This window comes from Thamnophis elegans, chromosome 8, assembly GCF_009769535.1.
Source record: "Thamnophis elegans isolate rThaEle1 chromosome 8, rThaEle1.pri, whole genome shotgun sequence".
Lineage (NCBI taxonomy): Eukaryota > Metazoa > Chordata > Lepidosauria > Squamata > Colubridae > Thamnophis > Thamnophis elegans.
Genome location: NC_045548.1, coordinates 80,586,469 through 80,605,191, shown reverse-complemented (window position 1 = coordinate 80,605,191; position 18,723 = coordinate 80,586,469). Strand labels below are relative to the sequence as shown.

The following is an 18,723-nucleotide window of genomic DNA, read 5'->3' as shown; positions in this document are numbered from 1 at the left end:
CCGCAGGGCATTCAGAGGGCCACAAGGAAGCTTTAAGTCAGGACAGTAAAATGGCAGAGGTGACCTCAACTGGGCCTCTGGCCAGGTGGGGGAGGCTGCGCTGGAGCAAATGGTCCAAAGGGGAAGAGGCAGCCCAGGACCCAAGCGGGCCAAGGACTCCCTTTCTGTCCTGGGAGGGCACACAGGGCGGGGGGGGGGGTCCCGCAGCAGAGAGCCTTTGGGAAAGGCTGAGGCCATCACTAGGAGCCAATGTGGGTCTGTCAAGGGCCAGGGCACTTAACCAGGTTATCCTTCTTGCCTCTGGGGGTGAACAGGCCTAGGATGCTGGGAGTGGATGGACCTTGAGCTGAGTTGGCCAGTTTTTGCACTGCCCTGCTGGATGAGACGGACACATTGGTGGTACCCTGGTCTGCAGCATCTGGAAGTGGTTAAACGTTTGCACGAAAAGCTTATTCATCATTTGCAGTGCATTTGGAGGAAAATATTGAGAATGGGGTCCCAGGAACCGACATGTTACACATCTTTATAAACAGCCCAGTCAGCGGGAGAAAAGGGACGCTCTTCAAATTGGCCAAGTGGCCAAGACAGAAGGTTGGCTGAGTCCTTAATGGACCAAAATCTCGTGTCAAAACGATTTTTTCTGAGTTAAATGTTGGAACAAATCCAGCGGATGCCTAAGATCCTGCATCCAGGGAGGAAGAACCAAGCACAAAGGATTGTCCAGGGAGCCCTGGGGTGCAGAAGGGTCTGCTTCAGGAAAATGCAGCTCTCGAGAGGAGGCCAGTTCCTTCTGCTCGGCTTTGGCTGGACCCACCTCCGGCACGAAGGCCCACACGTTCAAGGGAACACGGAGCAGTTTGGGGAAGAGCCCCCTGAATAAGGAGAGGGTGGAAAAGAAGGAATGCTGAAAAGGGTGGCTGGGCGGGGGAGGGCAGGGGGGAAGAGCCGTGATCCAGGCGGCCCAGGAGATCTTGGTGGTTGTGCCTGGATGGTCTCAGGGCCACGCAGGGGCCCCAGCGGGAAGCCCAGGAGCCCTCTCTGCAATCAACAAGAGAGGGGTGCCCCATCGCCCCATGGCCTGGCGTGGCAGAGCTAGTGGACGTCTCAGCCACGTCCTCCTTCCCTGGCGCTTTGCCCTTCCGGACAGGAGACTTGCAGCAGGTCTGCACCCTTGAGAAGGAGAGTCCGACCTCACTAGAGGGTCGCCTCTGTTTGAGTGACCATGTGAAGGGTCAGTCCATGTGTGCAACTGCAGCTGTTCCGTCCTTAAATGCATATATTGCCACCCATCTTAGTCTGCAATGCAATTCTGGGTGGCCTGCAATTAAAAACATGAATATTGAAACATTGGGTACAAAGATAAGGAATGAAAGACAAGATTGGCATGGGGTGGCATCTTCCCTCAAAGTCCACCAGCCCCCTCCACCATAGAGCCCCCTCCCCCTCCCTGGACCCAAGCCAACCAGCCCTTCCGCAAAGGTATTTGGGCAGGGCAGAAAGGATCCTCCTGGCCCGCTGCTGCCCGGCTCCCATCCCAGACAGGACTTGGCTGCCGGGACAGCGGGGGTGGGGGTGGGGGTGGCTTTCCCTCCCCCCAGTCCTTGCGTGCCAGCCAAACCGGCTGTGCTCCTGACTCCGAGCAGCCTCTCCAGAGCCGCCACCCGCCGACGAAGGAATGAGGAGTGGTTGCGGGAAGGAATGTGGCAGCAGGCATGTCTGAGCTGCGGTGGGCGAGCGACTTGCGTGCGTCTCCCCGCCGCCCGCCCGACTTCCTCGGAAATCTCTGGGCCAGCCTAGCCCTGTTGCTCCCCCCCCCACCCCCAGCGCCGCATCCGGCTTTGGCAGCCAAGTGCCGCTTCCCTCCAGGCCCCCGGAAGCCTGCAGGGAGCCGGCTCAGCACCGCAGACTCACACTTGGTCGTGAGAACAGGGGAAGCGCAGCCGGTGCTCCAGGCGAGGGCGCGCCCCGGGCGCAGAGGCCTGGCTGGTTCGACAGGCTCCCTCGCTTCATCGGCTCCCTGGGAATCGCTCCGAAGGCGGCGGCGGCGGCGGCGGCGGCGGCTCCCCCTACAGCGTTCTCTCCTCTGCCCCAGAGCGCCCTCCCAGGGAGCAGAGGGGGAAGCCGGCAGCCGCCGCCCAGCAACCCGACGCGTGGCATGGGGCGTCTCTGCACGGTCGGGATCCAGCTGGGGGAAGAAGCGGGGTATTTCCCTGGGCTGCCTCCAGGCTCGGTGCTGTTCAGCCACGAGGAACCGCTCAGAGGAGGCCGAGAGAGAAGGCGCAGGCGGGCGGCACGAAGCAGGGCAGCGCAGACCCTGGGACCGTTTGAGCTGGGAGAAGGGCCACGCGGCCCCCCTTGGCTTACTTGTACTGGTGGCGATCCGCTGGAGTTTGGGGAGGGGCCCCTTTTTCCTAAGGTCTCCAGCCAGTCAGAAATGATGCCCTATGGATCCTCTAAAGAAACGCAAGTTCTCTTTTGGGCAGGAAACTCAGAGGCCCCGTTACAAAGTGGAAACATTTCCAGGTAACTTGCTCGGCAACCAAAACCTGGACCACCAACTGCCTGGGCAACTGCTGTGGTCCCTGGGCAGAAAATCACCTGACAGGCTTACAAGGTCTCTTCCCATTTGACCCCCAAGAGAGTCACTGTTGTCCTTCCTTCCAACTCCTCCGTAACGGGTTGGCAAGCAAGGCTCCAAAGTATCCCTAAATGAGGCAGTCAGGAAATGAGGACTTCTACACCGAAGGGCAGAACTTGTAAAGCAAAGCAAAGGACAGAAATAACGATAAAAACGGGCTACCTTGGTCTCCAGCCGGCTGCCCAAGGGGCATCCCGGGCGGCATCATAGCTCTCCATCGTCCTGAGTCTGAACCTATCTCTGGGCAGCACAACTGAAGAGCTTACAACCCCCCCCCCCATAAAGACTGAGAGGAATAACAATAGCAGTTAGACTTATATACCGCTTCATAGGGCTTTCAGCCGCTCTCTAAGCGGTTTACAGAGTCAGCATATCGCCCCCACAGTCTGGGTCCTCATTTCACCCACCTCGGAAGGATGGAAGGCTGAGTCAACCCTGAGCCTAGTGGGATTTGAACAGCTGAACTGCAGATAACAGTCAGCTGAAGTGGCCTGCAGTACTAACCACTGCGCCACCTTGGCTCTTTAAGGAACGGCTGGGGATGATGGGTTGAAGAAGAGGAGACCGCAGGCAGGCAGGGGGACCTGAGGGTTAGGGTCTCTTGGGCCCTCCAGAGCTGCAGGGAGGATGGGGGGGGGGTTGTCCCAGGAGACAAGAAGCCTAAAGAGAGAGCAAGGAGATTCCAATTGTCCGTCCCAAGAATGCTTCCATCCGAAGGAGTTTGCTTCAAGAGAGGAGGGTCTTCTGCTGGAGAGGCAGTAGCAGTGGACTCCTAAACTGGGCATGGGTTGGGCTAGATGACCTCCGAAGTCTTTTGAAACTCTCCCCTTTTCTAATTCCCGGGCTGTCCAGGCAGGACAAGGGCCAAGGGCTCTGCTGGAGTGCCGAGATCTTCTGCACTCCAACTTTGGGCCATAGGCTGCAGGTCAAGATTTTACCCAAGACGTACTCCCCCCCTCCTTGCCCACTTCTGCTGCAATGGCAGAATCAGGGGCAGAACTGGCTGAAGAGGGGAGCAGGGGGAGGGTGCCGAAAGGGGCCAGGGAGGCTGTGGAGGAAGGCTCCCGGCTAACTGCCCTGGCCAAAGGCTGCTCCCATTCCTGGCACAGGAGACCGTGCACGAGTGTGTGCGTGTGCGCACTTCCGGCCAGGTCTCCAGGCTGAGGAGTGAGGCTTTCGGGGGGGGGGGGGGGCTCTGTGGAGCACATGAGGCCATGCAGGGACCGCTTGGGAATCAGGGCCACTCTCTCCGCAGGCCCCAAAGCCCATTTCTCCTTTCCTCCTTCAGAACTCAGCTTGCAGCAGCGGGCAGAGGCCCCACCTGCCCTCGCACTGCCCTCCACCTGCTGCAGGCACCCCCCTCCTTCCAGACAACCCCACTGCAGCCTTTGGCCCCGGGGGAGGCTTTGATCTCAGGGCCCCTCCTTGGCTCCAAGGTCAGGCTGAGACCGTGAGATCCTGTATTTGAGCGTCTTCACAGTTGTCGCAGGGAGGCTGGATGGAGCTGTGGGGAGGGAGGGAGGGGGAGGAGAGATAGCTGGGGGAACATGTAGCCAGAATAACATCCTTTCTTCTGGGAACCTGAGGCGCTCTCGCCAGCACCTGCAGGGGCGTGGACGGGAGGCATCCGGGATGGGAAGAGACTTGATTGGGGCATGGAATGGGTGGGGGGGGGGGAGAGAACTTTGGATTTTGAACTGGGTGGGGAAAACCCGGGGAACTTCAGAGTTGGGTTTTCACCAGCTGTGCCAATATGACATGCCTAATAAATCTATACTTTGAGGAAGCCTCTGGACTTGGGAGTTTTGATCCCACACCGGCTGTTGCTTGCAACCTTGGCAGACCCGGCTGAAGGTGGCCCTTGCGGTTCAGCCCCATCACCCCCTCGGGTCTGGCAAGGAAAGCTCTGGGCCACCACCGGACAGCTGGCAACCAGCCAGCCCAGAGACAGCTCTCCCGAGACCCGCCAGCCCGAGGGAATGAGGCCCGGACCACAGACCTGCTGCCTGCAAGCGGGGAAGTCAGCAAATGCCTTGGCTGCCTGCTGCTCCTGTGGGCTCCATCCTTTGGTGGGCCTTTCCAGCAGCCATGGAGAGGTGGGCTCGGTTGGCCCTTGTGGGAAGCCCAGGAGGGCGGCCTGGAAGGGGGCTGGGGGTGCAGAGGAGCTGAGGAATAGGAATAGGGCCAGAGGAGACCCCTGCAGGCTGGGCTTCCCAAGTCGCTGTTCCCTCTAGGGTGCCAGCCGTCCCCCTCAATCCTGCAGCTGGCGCCCCTTGGACAGCGTAGTCCACCTCTGGTGAGGCTGCGCTGGGCCAGGGGCAGCAACCGGCCCCCCTGTTGAATTTGTGGGGGAAACCTTGCCAAAGCGCAGAGGAGCATCGTGACGGAAGGGCCAGCACAGAGGGGGAGAAGGGGCCAGCTGAGCCTCCAAGAGCCCGGAGGCAGAAGCTCTGTGGCGGCGGCAGCAGCTAAGTGCTCAGGCCCAGCCCACCCAGCCACAGGAACCGGATCAGGTCTTGGGGGCACGGAATGAATGGCTTTGTGTGGACGAGGGGAACCCAAATGTCTGTGACTGAAAATAACAAAATCCCCCCGCAAGGAGATGTCCCGACGATGTTCTTGGCCAATAAAATGGGCCCCTCAAATCAGTGGATGTTGTCAGGCATCAACAGAGCCCAGTTTAGGGTGCCCAGGGGAACAAGCTGGAGGCTACGATGACGGCAGATGAATGGCAGACGACAAAGTGTCGGCAGAAGTGCCATGCCGTGCCAGAGTTGGGAACGGGCTCCCTGGCCTCCCACTGCTGACCTCTGCAAGTCCCAGGGAAAGAAGCAAGTTGCAGCACATATTGCCAAGCCTGGGCCGTGGTGAGCCGGCCCCTCCCTGAACCGGCCCCTCTTTGTTCCCAACAAGGTAAACAGAAAAGGTGACACAACACGTATGTAAACTGATCCGAGAAGCTGAGGTTGAACCGCCAACATTTGTTGTCTCCGCCCAAGGACGCAATGGGGAGGGGGGGAGTTTTTCCAGTGAAGTGGCCCTCCGCTGCCCTGGCCGGGAGTCTGGCCAAGTCTAGCCTGGTGGTGTCCCGTCCAAGTGCTGATTGAGCTTTTGTGCGTAGTTGCAGCCGTCTCCTCCCAGGCAACGCAGACTGACAAACTCACAGACAAAACGCGGCTGAGGTTCTGCCCTCAAAGGCTTCCAACACATTGGACGTAGCTCCTCCAGGCCCCTGCCGGCCTTTAGCAAGCAAAGGAGGGCGGGGAGCCTGCAATCCCTTGGACCCCTTTCAAGCAAGACCCCTTTCTGCCGCCCCAGAGCAACCCCCCCCCCAAGGTCTGCAGACCGAAATCCACTCCAATTTCTGCTTTGAGCTGTGCAGCTTCTGTTCCTACAGTGGAAGAGCTTTCAACCTTCCATGAAGGCCGATATGCCCATTGGCCAAGAGGCCCGAAAGCTGCGCTGGCAAATGCCTCCCTTTCAAACGCCTTGCCTGGAATCCGCCTTCCAGCCGTTCCGACCTGCTTGAGGTGGAGCTGCCGGCAGGCGGGGTGGAGGGATGGGGGCGCTCTTGTCAGCCGTCCGTCCGTGTGTGTTGTGTGGCTGTGTGATGCAGCTGCCAAAGAGGCCAATGTCATTCCTGGATTCTGTTCCCTGCAGCATAAACTGCCAATCACAGGTAGTAACTGGTCCCCTCACCCCACCCCACCCCTTTGTCAAGTCTTTGCACCACACTCAAAAAGGGCAGCGACAAATGGATGCGGGCTCGGAGGAGCGTCCTCAGGAGAGCCATCGGGGATCTGGCCCCCTGGATTTCCCTGCTGGGACCTCAGGGCTTCCCCATCCGCCAAGGCAGTGCCCACCTCAAAGGACCCCCGGGGTTAATGAGGCGCTTTTGTCTGCCCTCCCCATTGCCCTGGGGCAGCTGCTGTCCACTCTCTCCAGGACAGCTTCACTGGTTTGACAACCAGCCTCCTGGCCCTCCTCCCCAGCATTCTGGGTTACACCCTACAGGCCAGACCTCCTCTTGGCTCACCCGTTTCCAGGGCCCTCAATGGCCAAGGGGGCCTGCGGGTTTAGCCAGCTCTCTGCCCTCCCCCCAGACCATTTATGAAGGGGCTGAAAGGGTCTCTCCCTCCAGGGCCCAGCAATGCTCTCCTGGATCCCCTCCCACTCCTCTGCCTGCACTCGGCCGGCTTTGAGGCCTCCTCCTTTGCCAGGAGCTCAAACCTTCTCCCTTGGGATGGGTGAGGTCGCCATTGGGTAGTTAAGGGAGGGCGTCCCATGCGGTCCTCACCGAGGCCAGCCCTCCCCCAAGGGCAGAAGCCAAGTGTCCGCACTGAAGCCCTTTTGGGAGGGGCTGCCACAACAGGGCCTGTTGGGAGCTGTGGGGACGTGAGGGGGGAGACAGAGATAGCTGGGGGGGGGGATGGATGTGTATGGATGGATGGATCCGGCATACTGGTGATGCTTTTTGAAGATGTCTCCCACATGACACCTGTGGGGTGTACGGATTGGACTATGGGATGGGGTTACCATGGGGAGGGGGTTGGGTCACATATTGATACCTATGATTACGCGCGCTTTTGCCTCCGATCTTGCTTTGCTTAGCTGCTACCTACTCATGACCAGTAAAAGTGCTTCTGCAAAATGGAGTTGAGTGGTTTTTCTTTCTTGGTTACTGAGGGAGGCCGCCGTGAAAACAGCCTTTCCCGTGGGAGCCAAGGACGCTCTACCAGGGGTTGGAGGGGCGGGGGCCAAAGGCAGCTGGGACTGGGACCTGGGCTGTGGGATGGACTTGTGCCCTGGGGGAAAGAACTTTTGATTTGGGTGGGGAAAACTTCAGAGTCGGATTTTCACCAGCTGTGCCAAGATGACATTCCCAGTGAATTCGTGCTTTGGGGAAACTCCGGGACTGAGAGCTTTGGTGGCTTTGGGTCTGTGACTTGGGACCCCGATGCAAAGCGGCTTCCCTACCAGGATCCCCTTCGCTTCCCTCCACTCTCCCCCACCCTCCCATTTCCCTGCCCGAGTTTCACTTCTGGCTGCTGCAGGCCCCATCCCCTCACCCCATCGCCTGGAGGAGTTCATTTGGGGCAGGGGGCTGTGCTTAGAAACCCTGGACACCCGGCCACGGAGGTTACCTGCCAGCCCAGGCCGTGGCGGCCCCTGCGTTGCAACCTCAGCACCTTCCCTGGTGGCTGCGTGAGGCCGCAGAGCAGGCAGCCATCCTGGCCCCAGGAAGCCCAACCTCAGCAGCCTCTCGGTGGGCAGCCGGGAATGAAGCCCGCTGGCTGCTTCTGCACCCCTGGGTTCCCCGCATGCACACACGCACTATCACACACCGCGCACACAGAGGCAGTGGGGACTGCAGGAAGCCTTGTCTTTATTGCCCCTGGTGCTCTCTCTGGCCCCAGGATTCCACCTGCCTGCAGAGGGACAGTGCTCGGCCAGGGCAAGGCGCCACTCCTTCCAAAATCTGCCCCAGGAACACCGGAGCTTCACCCGAGGGAGGCCTCGGCTAGCTGGGCAACTGGCTTGTGGGAGCACCAAACCGTGCCTCTCCGACGGGTGGTCTTGCTCCAAGAGAGCCTCAGCTGCATTGCCAGGGACGGCTGCGGAGAGCAGGGAAACGGATGCTTGTGGGGAAAGGATGGGGCAGCCTGCTTAGCCTCCCAAGGCCTGGGTGCCAGTGGGGGCTGCTCAGATCCCTCCGCTGCTGCTCCCTGGGCCCGGAGAGGAAGGAGATGCTCCAGCGGTCAGGGTGCAGGGACATCACCTGGGGCAGCTTCTCTTCTGGGGTGACCTACACAGAAGCAGAGAGAGCGTCCCACAAAATAGGCCCTTCACAGGGGCAATCCTGCTCAAGGAGCCCACCCAAGCAAGGCTGCCAGACCCGGGTGCCCCCTGGACGGTTGCAGCCATGACCCTGGAGGCTTTGGGGCAAGGGCCGGCCTGCCTCTCCGTTGGCAGGCTGAGGTCAGCCCCTCTGGTCAGCCCCTCTGGCCACAGAGTCCAGCACCACTCTCTCACCTGGGGGCTCAGCGCCAGGCCCAGCCACTCCAGCGGCAAAGTCCGGCTCGGCCCTCCCGGTTGCCCCAGCAGGACTGCAGGAGTGGAGGCACCGATCCCCTGAGCGTGTCCGGCGCAGAACAGCCTGGGAGGAGAGGGAGGAGAGGCCGGCTGCAGGATTTGCCAGGGCCGCCTCGGGGAGCCCAGGACTCTGCCCACCCGCTGCCCGCTCCAACCGGCTCACCTTCCTCGGGACAGGGCTGCTGGGCGCAGAGGCGCTGCTGTACAGGCTGAGGCTGGAGGTGGAACCGCTGGGGGAGAGGATCTTGGAGGCAGGGGCAGATTGGCTGCCGGCCCCCTTCCGCCCCAGAAGTCCCGGGGAGAGGTATCGTTCATTGATCTTCAGGTTGGTCCTTCCCTTGACTGCGAGAGAGAAAGCCACCAAGATGGGGAGGCCGTCGGACACCCATCCTGCTTGGGCTGCTCCTGGGGTCCTGGCACCCAACAGCCTCTCACCTCTGCAGGGGTCGTTCTTCACCAGGAACTCGTCCAGAGCCGTCCAGCCTCCCCCGACTCGCACCATCAGGGTACTTCGTAGAATCCGGACCATGCGCAGCTGCTGGCACTCCCCAAACTGGACAAGCAGCAGGAGGGGCCATTTGACAGAGGCCATTCGTGCGGCCTCCCTCTCAGTCCCTGCTTCTCAGGGCGGAGGAAGAGCCCCATGGCTCGGCTGCCCCCTTCGCGGACCCCGAGGGCAGAGCTGGTGTGAGAAATGAGCGCCAGGAGAAGCCCGGGCAGAGACCCAGCTTAGAGCAACCTGACTGGAAGCTGACAGGGTCCCTGGCTTAGAGGGAAGGGCCAAGAGACTCGGGAACCAGAGGGCACAGGGTTAGGAAAGCAGGAGGGGGGGGGCGCACAGGCTTACTCTGTAGCGGCTGCCACTGATTTGCTCCACTTGGAAACGCTTCACACAGTTGCACTCAGCCACTTGTCGGTTCACCTGGGTCACAAAGGAGAAGCAGTTGGGGGGGGAGAAGAGCCTCCAATTTCTCCTAGACACGCCTGCCTTTGCAGGGGCCCAGACTTCACCCCCCCCCCCCCGTTGCCAGCCTCTCTTTTCTCTCGGGGAAATTCCATGCCGGAATCCTGGAGGTCCATGCCTGCTCTCACTCAGCAACCACCGGAACTCAGCCGCTGCCGAGCGGGTGCTGCTTATGACCGGCCTTCAAAACGCCCCCAGCACGGCCTCCTGTGGTCACTTGGTCGCCTTTGCCAACCTGAATTGCTGGCTTCAATGAGAAAATCCAGCTGGGAAGCCGGCAGGGAGTAGCAAAAGCTGCCCGTATGAAGTTGCACTGGAGAACGGCAAGAGAGGCATCCGCTCTGGCTTTACAGCTGCGCCACTTGGGCGATGAGAATCCCAGCTGGGAACCCCCTGCACCCCTCCCGCCATCCATTCACATTCCTGGGCATCACCCCTTCCCTCCCACTCCTATGCCCAGCGCTGCCACCTGGGCTCAGCTGCATCTCCAAGGGGGTCTGCAGCAGCACCCCTTACCTCCTCCTGGATGTGGTCCACGTTGGCCACCCGGTGCAGGATGTCCCGACTGGGGTGCAGAGCGCTGATAAATTCATAATAATCAATGAAACCGTCCCTGTTCACGTCAAAGATTTTGGCCACTGCCTTCATCTCCGGCAGGCTGGTGGGGAACTCTGGAGAGGAAAGGAAGGAGTGGAGGAGGCCAACCTCCCCCCTCCCTCACCCCCGACATCCTGGCCATGTCCACAACAGCCACGAGGGGAAGCAAACGCACCACAGGGGCCGAGGGGGGCGGCCACTGCAAGGAAACCTGGGCCTCTCGGCCTGTCCCCACGGAGGGCCTACATCTCTTGTGCCCTGCAGGAAGGCAGCCCCAGATCGGCACTCACTGGAGGCCAGGACACGCCTGATAAACTCCTGCTGGGTGATGCGCCCATCTTGGCCTTGGTCAATGCTGCGGAAGATGTCTAGGACCCGGGACTTCCTGTGGCCAATCCACTGCAGGAACCGTTTGCGCCAGGCAGCAAAGTTGAAGCCGGCCATTTCTTCTAGCTGTGTGCGAGACAGAGTGTGCACGCACCTAGCCACAGGGGCCAGGCGCAAGGACCCCAACAAGGACGCCCGAGGCAAGGCCACCAGCAGGGCCCGTGCCCTCCCTTGCTCCTCATCCCCATGGCGGACCCAGAGAGGAGGAAGCTGGCCCAGGAGGGGACTGGTGTGCCGTAGCTCCCCATCCAGCTGCCCAGTCCCACTGGAGGTGGCCAAGGACCGCCCAGGCCTCCCACCCAGATACCGGGATGTCTCAGGGCTGCCAGGGGTCCTTGCCACTTGACTCGGGTCCCTCCCTGCATCTGTCCCACCGCTCCGGGGGGGCTCTTCGCCCACTGCAGTTGGCCATCCTCACCTCCTGAAGGCGCCGCTGGGCACTTTGTAGCCGATGCTGCCGTTCCTGAGCTGCCACCCAGAGCCACTGCCAGCGGTGCACTAGTTCGGCCAGGAGTGGGTCCTGGGGCTGCAGGTCTTCCAAGGGCATGGAGGAGGGCCGGGGCAAAGCTCTGCGGGCACCAGGCCAATCTGCAAGGGGAGGGAGGGAGGGAGGATCCCAGCTAAAACATGCTGTTATTAAGCAGCTGGCTGCCTTTGGAGAGAAAGCATGCAGGGGGGCAGGTGGGAACCCCGAGCAGCCCCCCCAAGGGACCGATGAGGGCACCCAGACCGGGGGCAAGTGTAAGGGGAGCTGTGAGCTGGGTCTCAGCACAGGGCTCCGCTCACCTGCCCTCCTGTAAGTTGGCTGTGGGGCAGAGGAGGGAGTGAGCGAGCAGGTGGGACACAGGCTGAAGGAGCTGAAGGAAGGCCAAGAAAGAGGCTCAAGAAGTCAGCGATCTTCTTTGGTTCACGATGGAGAGGAAGCCCCAAGGGGCTTCCAGACTCTGCCCTTCTCCCTTGAGAGCACCCAGGCCTGCTCTTGAAAGCCCCTCCCCACCGCATCTTACGCTAGACAAGCCTGGGGGGGGGGGGAAGGGGAGAGGAAATGTCCTTCTCATGCTCCCTCCTTCCCAGGACTGTCCAAAGTTCCCCAGCCTCTTCCTCAGCCTTTGCCCATGAGGAGAAGCAGAAAGGAGGATGCCCTGAGGCCCCTGGCGAAGGAGAGGGAGGAAGGGAGGAAGGAAGGAAGGAAGGGAGGGAGGGAGGGAGGAAGGAAGGGGCTCTTCTTCCTCCCCCTCCCTTCCCACTGTGGAGGAGGCAGCTGCACCTGAGAAGCCTATTGTGGATGTGTGTGTGTGTGTGTGTGTGCAGCACTTGGAGAAGGGGTGGGAAGGGAAGCATCTGGAGCAGCCTTTAACCATAGTCCAAAGGGACACTTATAAAGCAACACACGTGTTACAAAGGGGAGGGAGGGAGGGAGGATCCCAGCTAAACAAATACCAATAAAACAAATACCAATAAAACTACAAATACCAATAAAACTCTTGGGCTCCAAAGAAAACCACATTTGGGAAAAGAGTCGTGTCTTCAGCCCTTAATTCCCCTTTCCCCTCCCACAATTAATGGTCCATCATCCCCACCCCATGGGCTCCCGACACTCCCTGCTTGAATCTGGACCCCAGAGCTTTGGGTCCGGCTCCACCCACCCTGCAGCTTCTCCAGGGCCCATCCCCCCCCCCCTGGAGGACAGCCAGCAGAACCAGGGGGGGTTCCAGGGAGAGCCCGTCTCTGCCTTCCTGGCAACGGAGCTATTGGCGCAGCACTGTCCTCTTCTCACAATGGCAGGACAGAAAAGCACGCCAGGATAAGCAGGAGGCAAGGGGCCCCTCCTCCCATCCGAGGTAATCTCTGCCCCAGGCCATCTTCCGGCATTGCTGGCACCCAGCCGCTCAGCTTATTCCATCCAGGCTTGTTCTCCTGGGGGACCTCCAGGGAAGAAATGTCAACCAAAGACACCTCTGCAAAAAGCAGAGACAATGAGCACAAAGGAAGGCAGAGCCACCGAGTAAACCTGCTCTGCGAAATTCCTCTCTGTGCAAGGAGGGGACTTGGGATCGCCCACAAGTGCTCCAGAGAGCGGCTGCTTGTCCGTAGACCACAAGACAGCGCCCTCTGGTGGGTGTAGAAGGGAAAGGTCTTTCCACTCAGTTGGTGCCTCTATGGGCACTGGGCTCATACACTCCTTCTGTCATCCTTTTTGGGAATTGCTCGTTAACTGCTCTTCCGGCTCTCAGGAACCTTTGGGGTGACACCACCTCAGGCCACACCGGGTGAGTTTCCTTCAATCCTCAACCAAAGGGGTTTTAAATGTGGGTGACTAGAACATTGATTTTTGGAAAGTTCCAAATGAACTAAGGATCCACCTGGATTTGAAATAAGGTTTTGAAACTAATGATAAGAATCCTTCCGATGGGTAAACACTGCTGTTTTGAAATCTTTAAAAAATCCTACGGTGGAAGAACGGAACTTCAACGATTGGACCGTAGAGGGAACCAGAAGAAACTTAAGATTGCAACGGAAGGAGGAAAACGATTCAAGGTGATTTGATTAGGCAGAACGGAGGGACACTTTTAACATTACATTTATCATCATGATAAATGATAATGAATGAATGACACTTTTAACGTTACATTTATAAAATGACACCTGTGAACAATGGGCCCAGAAATTGATTTTAAAAGTGTCTGTTCTTATAGATAATCTGTGTTTAAGAGATGTGGAGGGAGGAGATCAAATTACACTGGACAAGACTGGGGCTGATCTGAAAGTGGATTTTAAAATGACAGGCTGCAAGAGGGAGCTGGGAGAAGATGCCCTGCGGGACAGGCAAAGGGAACCGCTGATGCTGCCGTCTTCGTCGTGAAAAGGGGTCCAGGAATCACAAGAGAAGGGCCTGGACGACGTCCCTGCACTGGATTTACCGGAGAGGCTCCTGAAGGTATTGAAGGATTTGCAAGAAGGGACCAAATGGAGAAAAGTTCTAGGACACCATTTGAAGCAATCAGAGATCAAGATTGTTAAAAATAAAGGAATGCAAAATTGGCCTATTTAGGGAGGGTTAAAAGAGAGAGGCTGCCATCTCTGGTCGTCCTTAATGGGCGTTTGCTGATCAGGACTGAAAAAACCAGGCCTTGTTTCTAGAAATGGAATACAGAAGAAGAGACCAATGCTCCTATTTCAGAGCAGATGATCTGTGACTAAAATCCTTTGTACTTGTGATGGTCATTACTTTATGTATTTTTTCTTTTCTATTTCTTTTCTACACTTTTCATCTTTTTTAGGTTGTATTAGTTTCACCTTTAATTCTAACGTTTGATAAGATTTCTAAAACCTCCATTCTCTTAGACCGAGGAGGACTTTGGAGCGTTTCGGTGGCGGCTTCATTGCCCAAGTCGTCAGGTGTCGATCCAATCGCTTGATTCCCTGGAGGTGCCCGCTCCTCTTCCCCTCCCTCGGCCTCCAGCTAGCACTTGCCCTCCAAAGGGCTCAGCGGGACGGAGGGAGGCTCAGCAGGATCACGCGGCCAGTGGCTCTGGATGCTCCACCTCTGGCCCGGAGCAAAGGCGTGGAAGGAGCAGGGATTGACTAACCAGGAGGCCGCTGGCTGGAAGAAGGCGCCAGGCCCACTTGTGCTGCTCTTCTCCGCCTGCCGCTCTTGGCCACCTTCTCCACCTCCGCCTGTTTGTGCTCCAACTCCCGCATGAAGACCTGGGGGGCAGGGGGAGGGGTCCCCATCAGCCATTCGGACCTTGGCAACCAGGCATCGTTGCTGAGGGGCCGAGGCCCCACCCTCAAACTCAGGGGCTTGAAAGCAGGAGACCTGCATAGGCACTGGCGCACACTCACAGGGCCTCCCACGTTGACCGAAATGTGCCCCCCTGCCCCAATTGGGAAAACGGGCTCTCCAGGGCTGTGGCCACCTGGTTGCCTCGACTGCGTGGCAGAAGGCACTGCCCAGCGGAAGGCCTTCCCTGGCAGCCCTGCCAAGGAGGGAGGGGGAGGCCTCTGCAGAAGGTCAAAGGGCCGGGGGGCAAGTGGGGGTCACTGACGTCCCAGCCAACCCACTGCTAAGAGCCAAGGTGGCGCAGTGGTTAAATGCAGCACTGCAGGCTACTGCTAGATCAGCAGTTCAGCGGTTCAAATCTCACCGGCTCAGGGTTGACTCAGCCTTCCATCCTTCCGAGGTGGGTAAAATGAGGACCCAGATTGTTGGGGGCAATATGCTGACTCTCTGTAAACCGCTTAGAGAGGCCTGAAAGGCCTATGAAGCGGTATATAAGTCTACTGCTATTGCTATTGCTATTGCTATTGCTAAGGGCTAGCAGCAGCCAGGAGGGCAGAACCCCTTCTGGCTCCCACCGGGGCTGGCACAAAGGGAAAGGGCAAAGTTATCCTACCACGTGTTGGCATCCAATTTCCTCCAGTTGCCTCTTATCCTCCGGGAGGGGCTCCTGGTCCCGCAGGCGCAAAGACTCTTGGGCGGCTGTGATCCAGGCGCTCAGCCGCTCCGCCTCCTCCTGGTTCGCAGCCAGGGAGGCCGCCTGGCCCTTCAGCCGCTGCTCCTGCTGCTGGACCTGGCTGCAGAGCTGGGGGAGGAAGAGGAGGAGGAGGAGGGAGAGAGCAATGCAGGAGAGGGGCGCATGTGGTGAGGGAGGAGAGCCCCTTCTCTCTACCCCGCTGGATGCCGCGCACACGAGGCCCAGAGCACCCACAGGCCCCTCCCCCCTTCTGCTCTGCTCACCTGCTGGAAGCGGGTCTTGGCAAGGGTGACCCAGGACTGGACGGTGCCCACAGCATCGGGGTGGCAGGTGCTCAGGATCTCCTTGCCCAGAGAGCTGATGCAGTCCAGCTCCAGCTGCTGCCACTGAATGCTCTGCTGCATCTCCTGCCGGCGGTGGGCAAGGCCATCAGCACCTCCCTGTGGGGCCAGCCCCCCCCCCCCACTCCAGAAAGGAGGCTGAAGGCTCTTCAGTAGGAGACTCTTCAAGATGAGAGCAGCAGGGTCTCCACGCCCCCCACCCTGACCTCCAGCTGGCTCTGGCCCTCGGCTATGGCTGCCTCCTCCTCCTCCTCCTCCTCTGGGGGTGCCCCATCCATCACTTGCTTCTCCAGGCCAGACAGGCGGCTCAGGAAGGCAGACAGCAGGCGGTGGAACTCCTCTGCCTGCAGGAGAGAGGGAGGCCGGCATCAAGGGGGCTGAAATTCTGGGGAGCCGAATGTGGGTCCTCTTGACACCCAAAAGCACCCTGGAAGCTGCTCGGCTTCAGGAAAGGGGTGGTGGGCAGGGAATGGGGCAAGCCTCCTGCCCATCCTGCGTCCCAGCACAGGCCCCGCCTGGAAGCTTCTGCCTTCTACACAGCTGTCCTCCTCCCACCGCTGCCCTGGGTGGCCCACATGCCTGCCTCAGGGCCACCTCCAGCCGGCTCTGCTGGGAGACCGAGAGCTGGCCAAGGATTTCCCAGCGGTCTTCCAGCTCCTCCGTCTGGATCTGCAGCCACTGGGCATCCACGCTGTTCCCACCTTGCACCAACACATGCGCGGAGCACCTCAGCGACGTGACCGCCACCGCCCGCCGGCCCAGCTCCGTCTGGAAGGCCTGCTGGGGCAAGAGAGGAGGCCTCACTGCTGGGCACCTAAGTGGCGCAGCCATCCAGCCCCTTCCTCTCCACCAGGGGCTTCTGCGGGCCCGCCAAGCCCGCCTCGCCCCAGGCCCTCTCAGCAGTGGCAATGCAAACCTCCTTGCCTTGCCCGTGCCGGGTAGTGGCACTCTCACCCACCTTATGCTGCTCCATCAGCGTGCCCACCAGGTCTCTGTCCCCAGACACGGGGGTCTCCTCAGCCAGCTGGGGCTTGGCCCGACAAAGCCAGTCCAGGAGGCCCTGAAGGGCATCACCAAAGCAGCCGGAGAACAGCAGGTGGCCCTCCAGCTTCTGCTGCCTGCAAAGGGTTGGCAGCAGTGACGGGCCCGCAAGGCATCTGTGCCCCCTTCTCTCGGGTGAAGGGCCAGGCCTGCCCCAAGGGGAAGCTCCCTGGAGCCATCAGCAGCACCCACTCTGGGCAAGCTCCCGCTGGCCTGCGCCCAATTCAGCAGCACCGGAATCCAGAAGGGGTTTGGGCCCCTCTGCGCAACCGTTACATGGGCCTTTAAATCCCAGGGGCATGGATGTGGGGCCAGGGACCCTTGACCCCCATGAGTCAAGGGTCCCATGAGTGACCACCTCAACCGCTCTCCCTGGTCCTGGCCTACTGCTCCCGGCTCTTCAGCTGACCCCCTGCCCCCCCCCAGGCCGGGCCAATGTGGACACACCTCCCGGCTGCACAAAACATCCTCTTCTCAGTAGCACTGCAGTGAGCAACAAGGAAATGGGGCTTTCTCCCCAAGAACCCCCCCCCCGAGGGATGGACACACACACACACACACACACACACACACAGAGCGGGGACCTTCAGAGGTTTAGTTGCCCCAGCAAGGCCGGACCTGCTTTGGCCAGTGAGTGGAGACCCCGTGTGGCCCAGAGATGCTGAGAGGTGAGCAGCCCCCCCACCCCCCAGCCCCTCTGCCCCCTACCTACCTCTCGGCTGCCCAGCTCCACAGAGCCCCCCAGCGCTCCTTCAGCTCCCTGTGCATCGCCTCCAGCTCCTGGCCATCGGCAGGGAGGAGGGCCTGGCCACGCAGGAGAGCCCCCTGCTGCAAGGTGGCCTCAAAGACGGGGCGTTTGGCCCGCAGGCGCCTCTGGAACCCCTGCAGGGACATTCGGAGAGAAGGCCTTGGCCAGCCGGAGAGAAGCGGGGGCTGCAGCTGGCCGTGGCCTGGCCCAGGGACCCGCCTGCCTCCCCCTGCCGGACTCAGGATAGGGCAGGAGACGTGGGCGGCTTCCACAGAGGGGATGGACTTGATGCAGCAGCCTCCCCCCCATCCCCGGCTCACGGGCTGTCCCAGAAGGGCCTTGAGGTCCTCTTGCTTGGCAGGGGGGGCATCTGCAGGGGCTGGGCAGGCTGCCTCCCATCCGTCCATCCACTTGAGGAGCAGCCGCCAGGACCCTGCGAACTGCAAGGCCAGAGCAACACTGCTGTAAACCTCCCTGGGCGAGGCTGCCCCTCCCCAGCCCCCCATCCCCCACTGTCCTTGGGGAGTCTTCGTGGGAGATACCTGCTTGGCCTGCTGGTGGGCCTCTTCCAGCACATCCCCCCTCTCGCTCACTTGCTGTAGGACCTGGGCCAGCCGCTCCTTGGTATTGCCCCCGTTGTCCTGGGTCAGGAAGGCAGCCCCCGCCTCCACCCCTGCCAGCTTCTTGCTCTGGGCTTCCATCCCCTGTGCCGAGGTCTGCAGGAAGAAGCAGACAGCGGAGCCAGGAGATTTCTGGACCAGTCCTCCTCCTCAACGCCCATCCCACCCAGACTCTCGCTGGAAGACCGGAGAGGGACACTTGAGGGCAAGCTCGGCAGCGCCCCACATAAGAGGCCTCAGACACCAGTCTGCCCTGGGCCAAGTGGGCCTGTGCCCAGGGAATGGCAGGCAGACTTCGCTTCCCAAAGGATGCCAAGGGCACCCATGCCACCCAGGGGGCTCCCCCTCCTTTGCCGGCCGTCTGTGGCTGACCTGTTGCCGCCGCCTCTGTTTGCTGACAGTGTCCAGGATGTAGCTGGGAGGAGGCAGGGCCTCCAAGGCCTCCTCGGTCGGCTTGACCCACCGAAGGAGCCCCTGGAGGCTGGCATGGTGCTTAGTGGCCATATTCGGGCTTTGGGGGAGCTTTCTCCTGGGAGAAGGATGGAGGTCCGTGGGTGGACCCCAGGCAGGACGAGAGGCCTGCCCTCCGCAGCCCCCTTCCCGCCCACCCACCTTCTGCTCTTGCAGGGGGCTGGTGCAGCCGCCCCACTTCCACTCCAAGACCCTCAGGCTGTGCTCGGCCGTAGAAGCTCCGCTTGGGTGGCAGGTGGCCAGCAGGTGCTGGAGCTTCTCCGGGACTTGCTGGTACCTTTGCTGCTTGGATTCCATCTCTTTGCACAGTTCCTGCCCAACCACAAGAGGCCCCCAGGTGAGGTT

At 60.3% G+C, this 18,723-nt stretch overlaps 2 protein-coding genes across 2 annotated transcripts in view; both read right to left on the bottom strand.

Moving 5' to 3' along the window:
• EPPK1 (epiplakin 1) overlaps nt 1–457 on the bottom strand; it is a 42,144-nt gene extending 41,687 nt beyond the window's left edge. The window contains 1 exon segment of the mRNA XM_032222365.1: nt 404–457. Coding sequence (XP_032078256.1) covers nt 404–457 — 54 coding nt within the window.
• A 7,547-nt stretch (nt 458–8,004) lies between these two features.
• On the bottom strand, nt 8,005–17,500 carry LOC116512089 (microtubule-actin cross-linking factor 1-like). Its single transcript, XM_032222364.1, has 15 exons — nt 17,252–17,500; nt 16,457–16,616; nt 16,078–16,275; nt 15,705–15,842; nt 15,421–15,564; nt 15,077–15,265; nt 14,270–14,387; nt 11,098–11,267; nt 10,583–10,745; nt 10,212–10,366; nt 9,579–9,653; nt 9,167–9,284; nt 8,895–9,073; nt 8,672–8,795; nt 8,005–8,444 (listed from the first exon to the last, which is right to left on the bottom strand). The coding sequence occupies exons 1-15, from the start codon at nt 17,431–17,433 to the stop codon at nt 8,398–8,400; spliced, it is 2,160 nt and encodes a 719-aa protein (XP_032078255.1). The 5' UTR covers nt 17,434–17,500; the 3' UTR covers nt 8,005–8,397.
• Between the last annotated feature and the right edge of the window lie 1,223 nt (nt 17,501–18,723).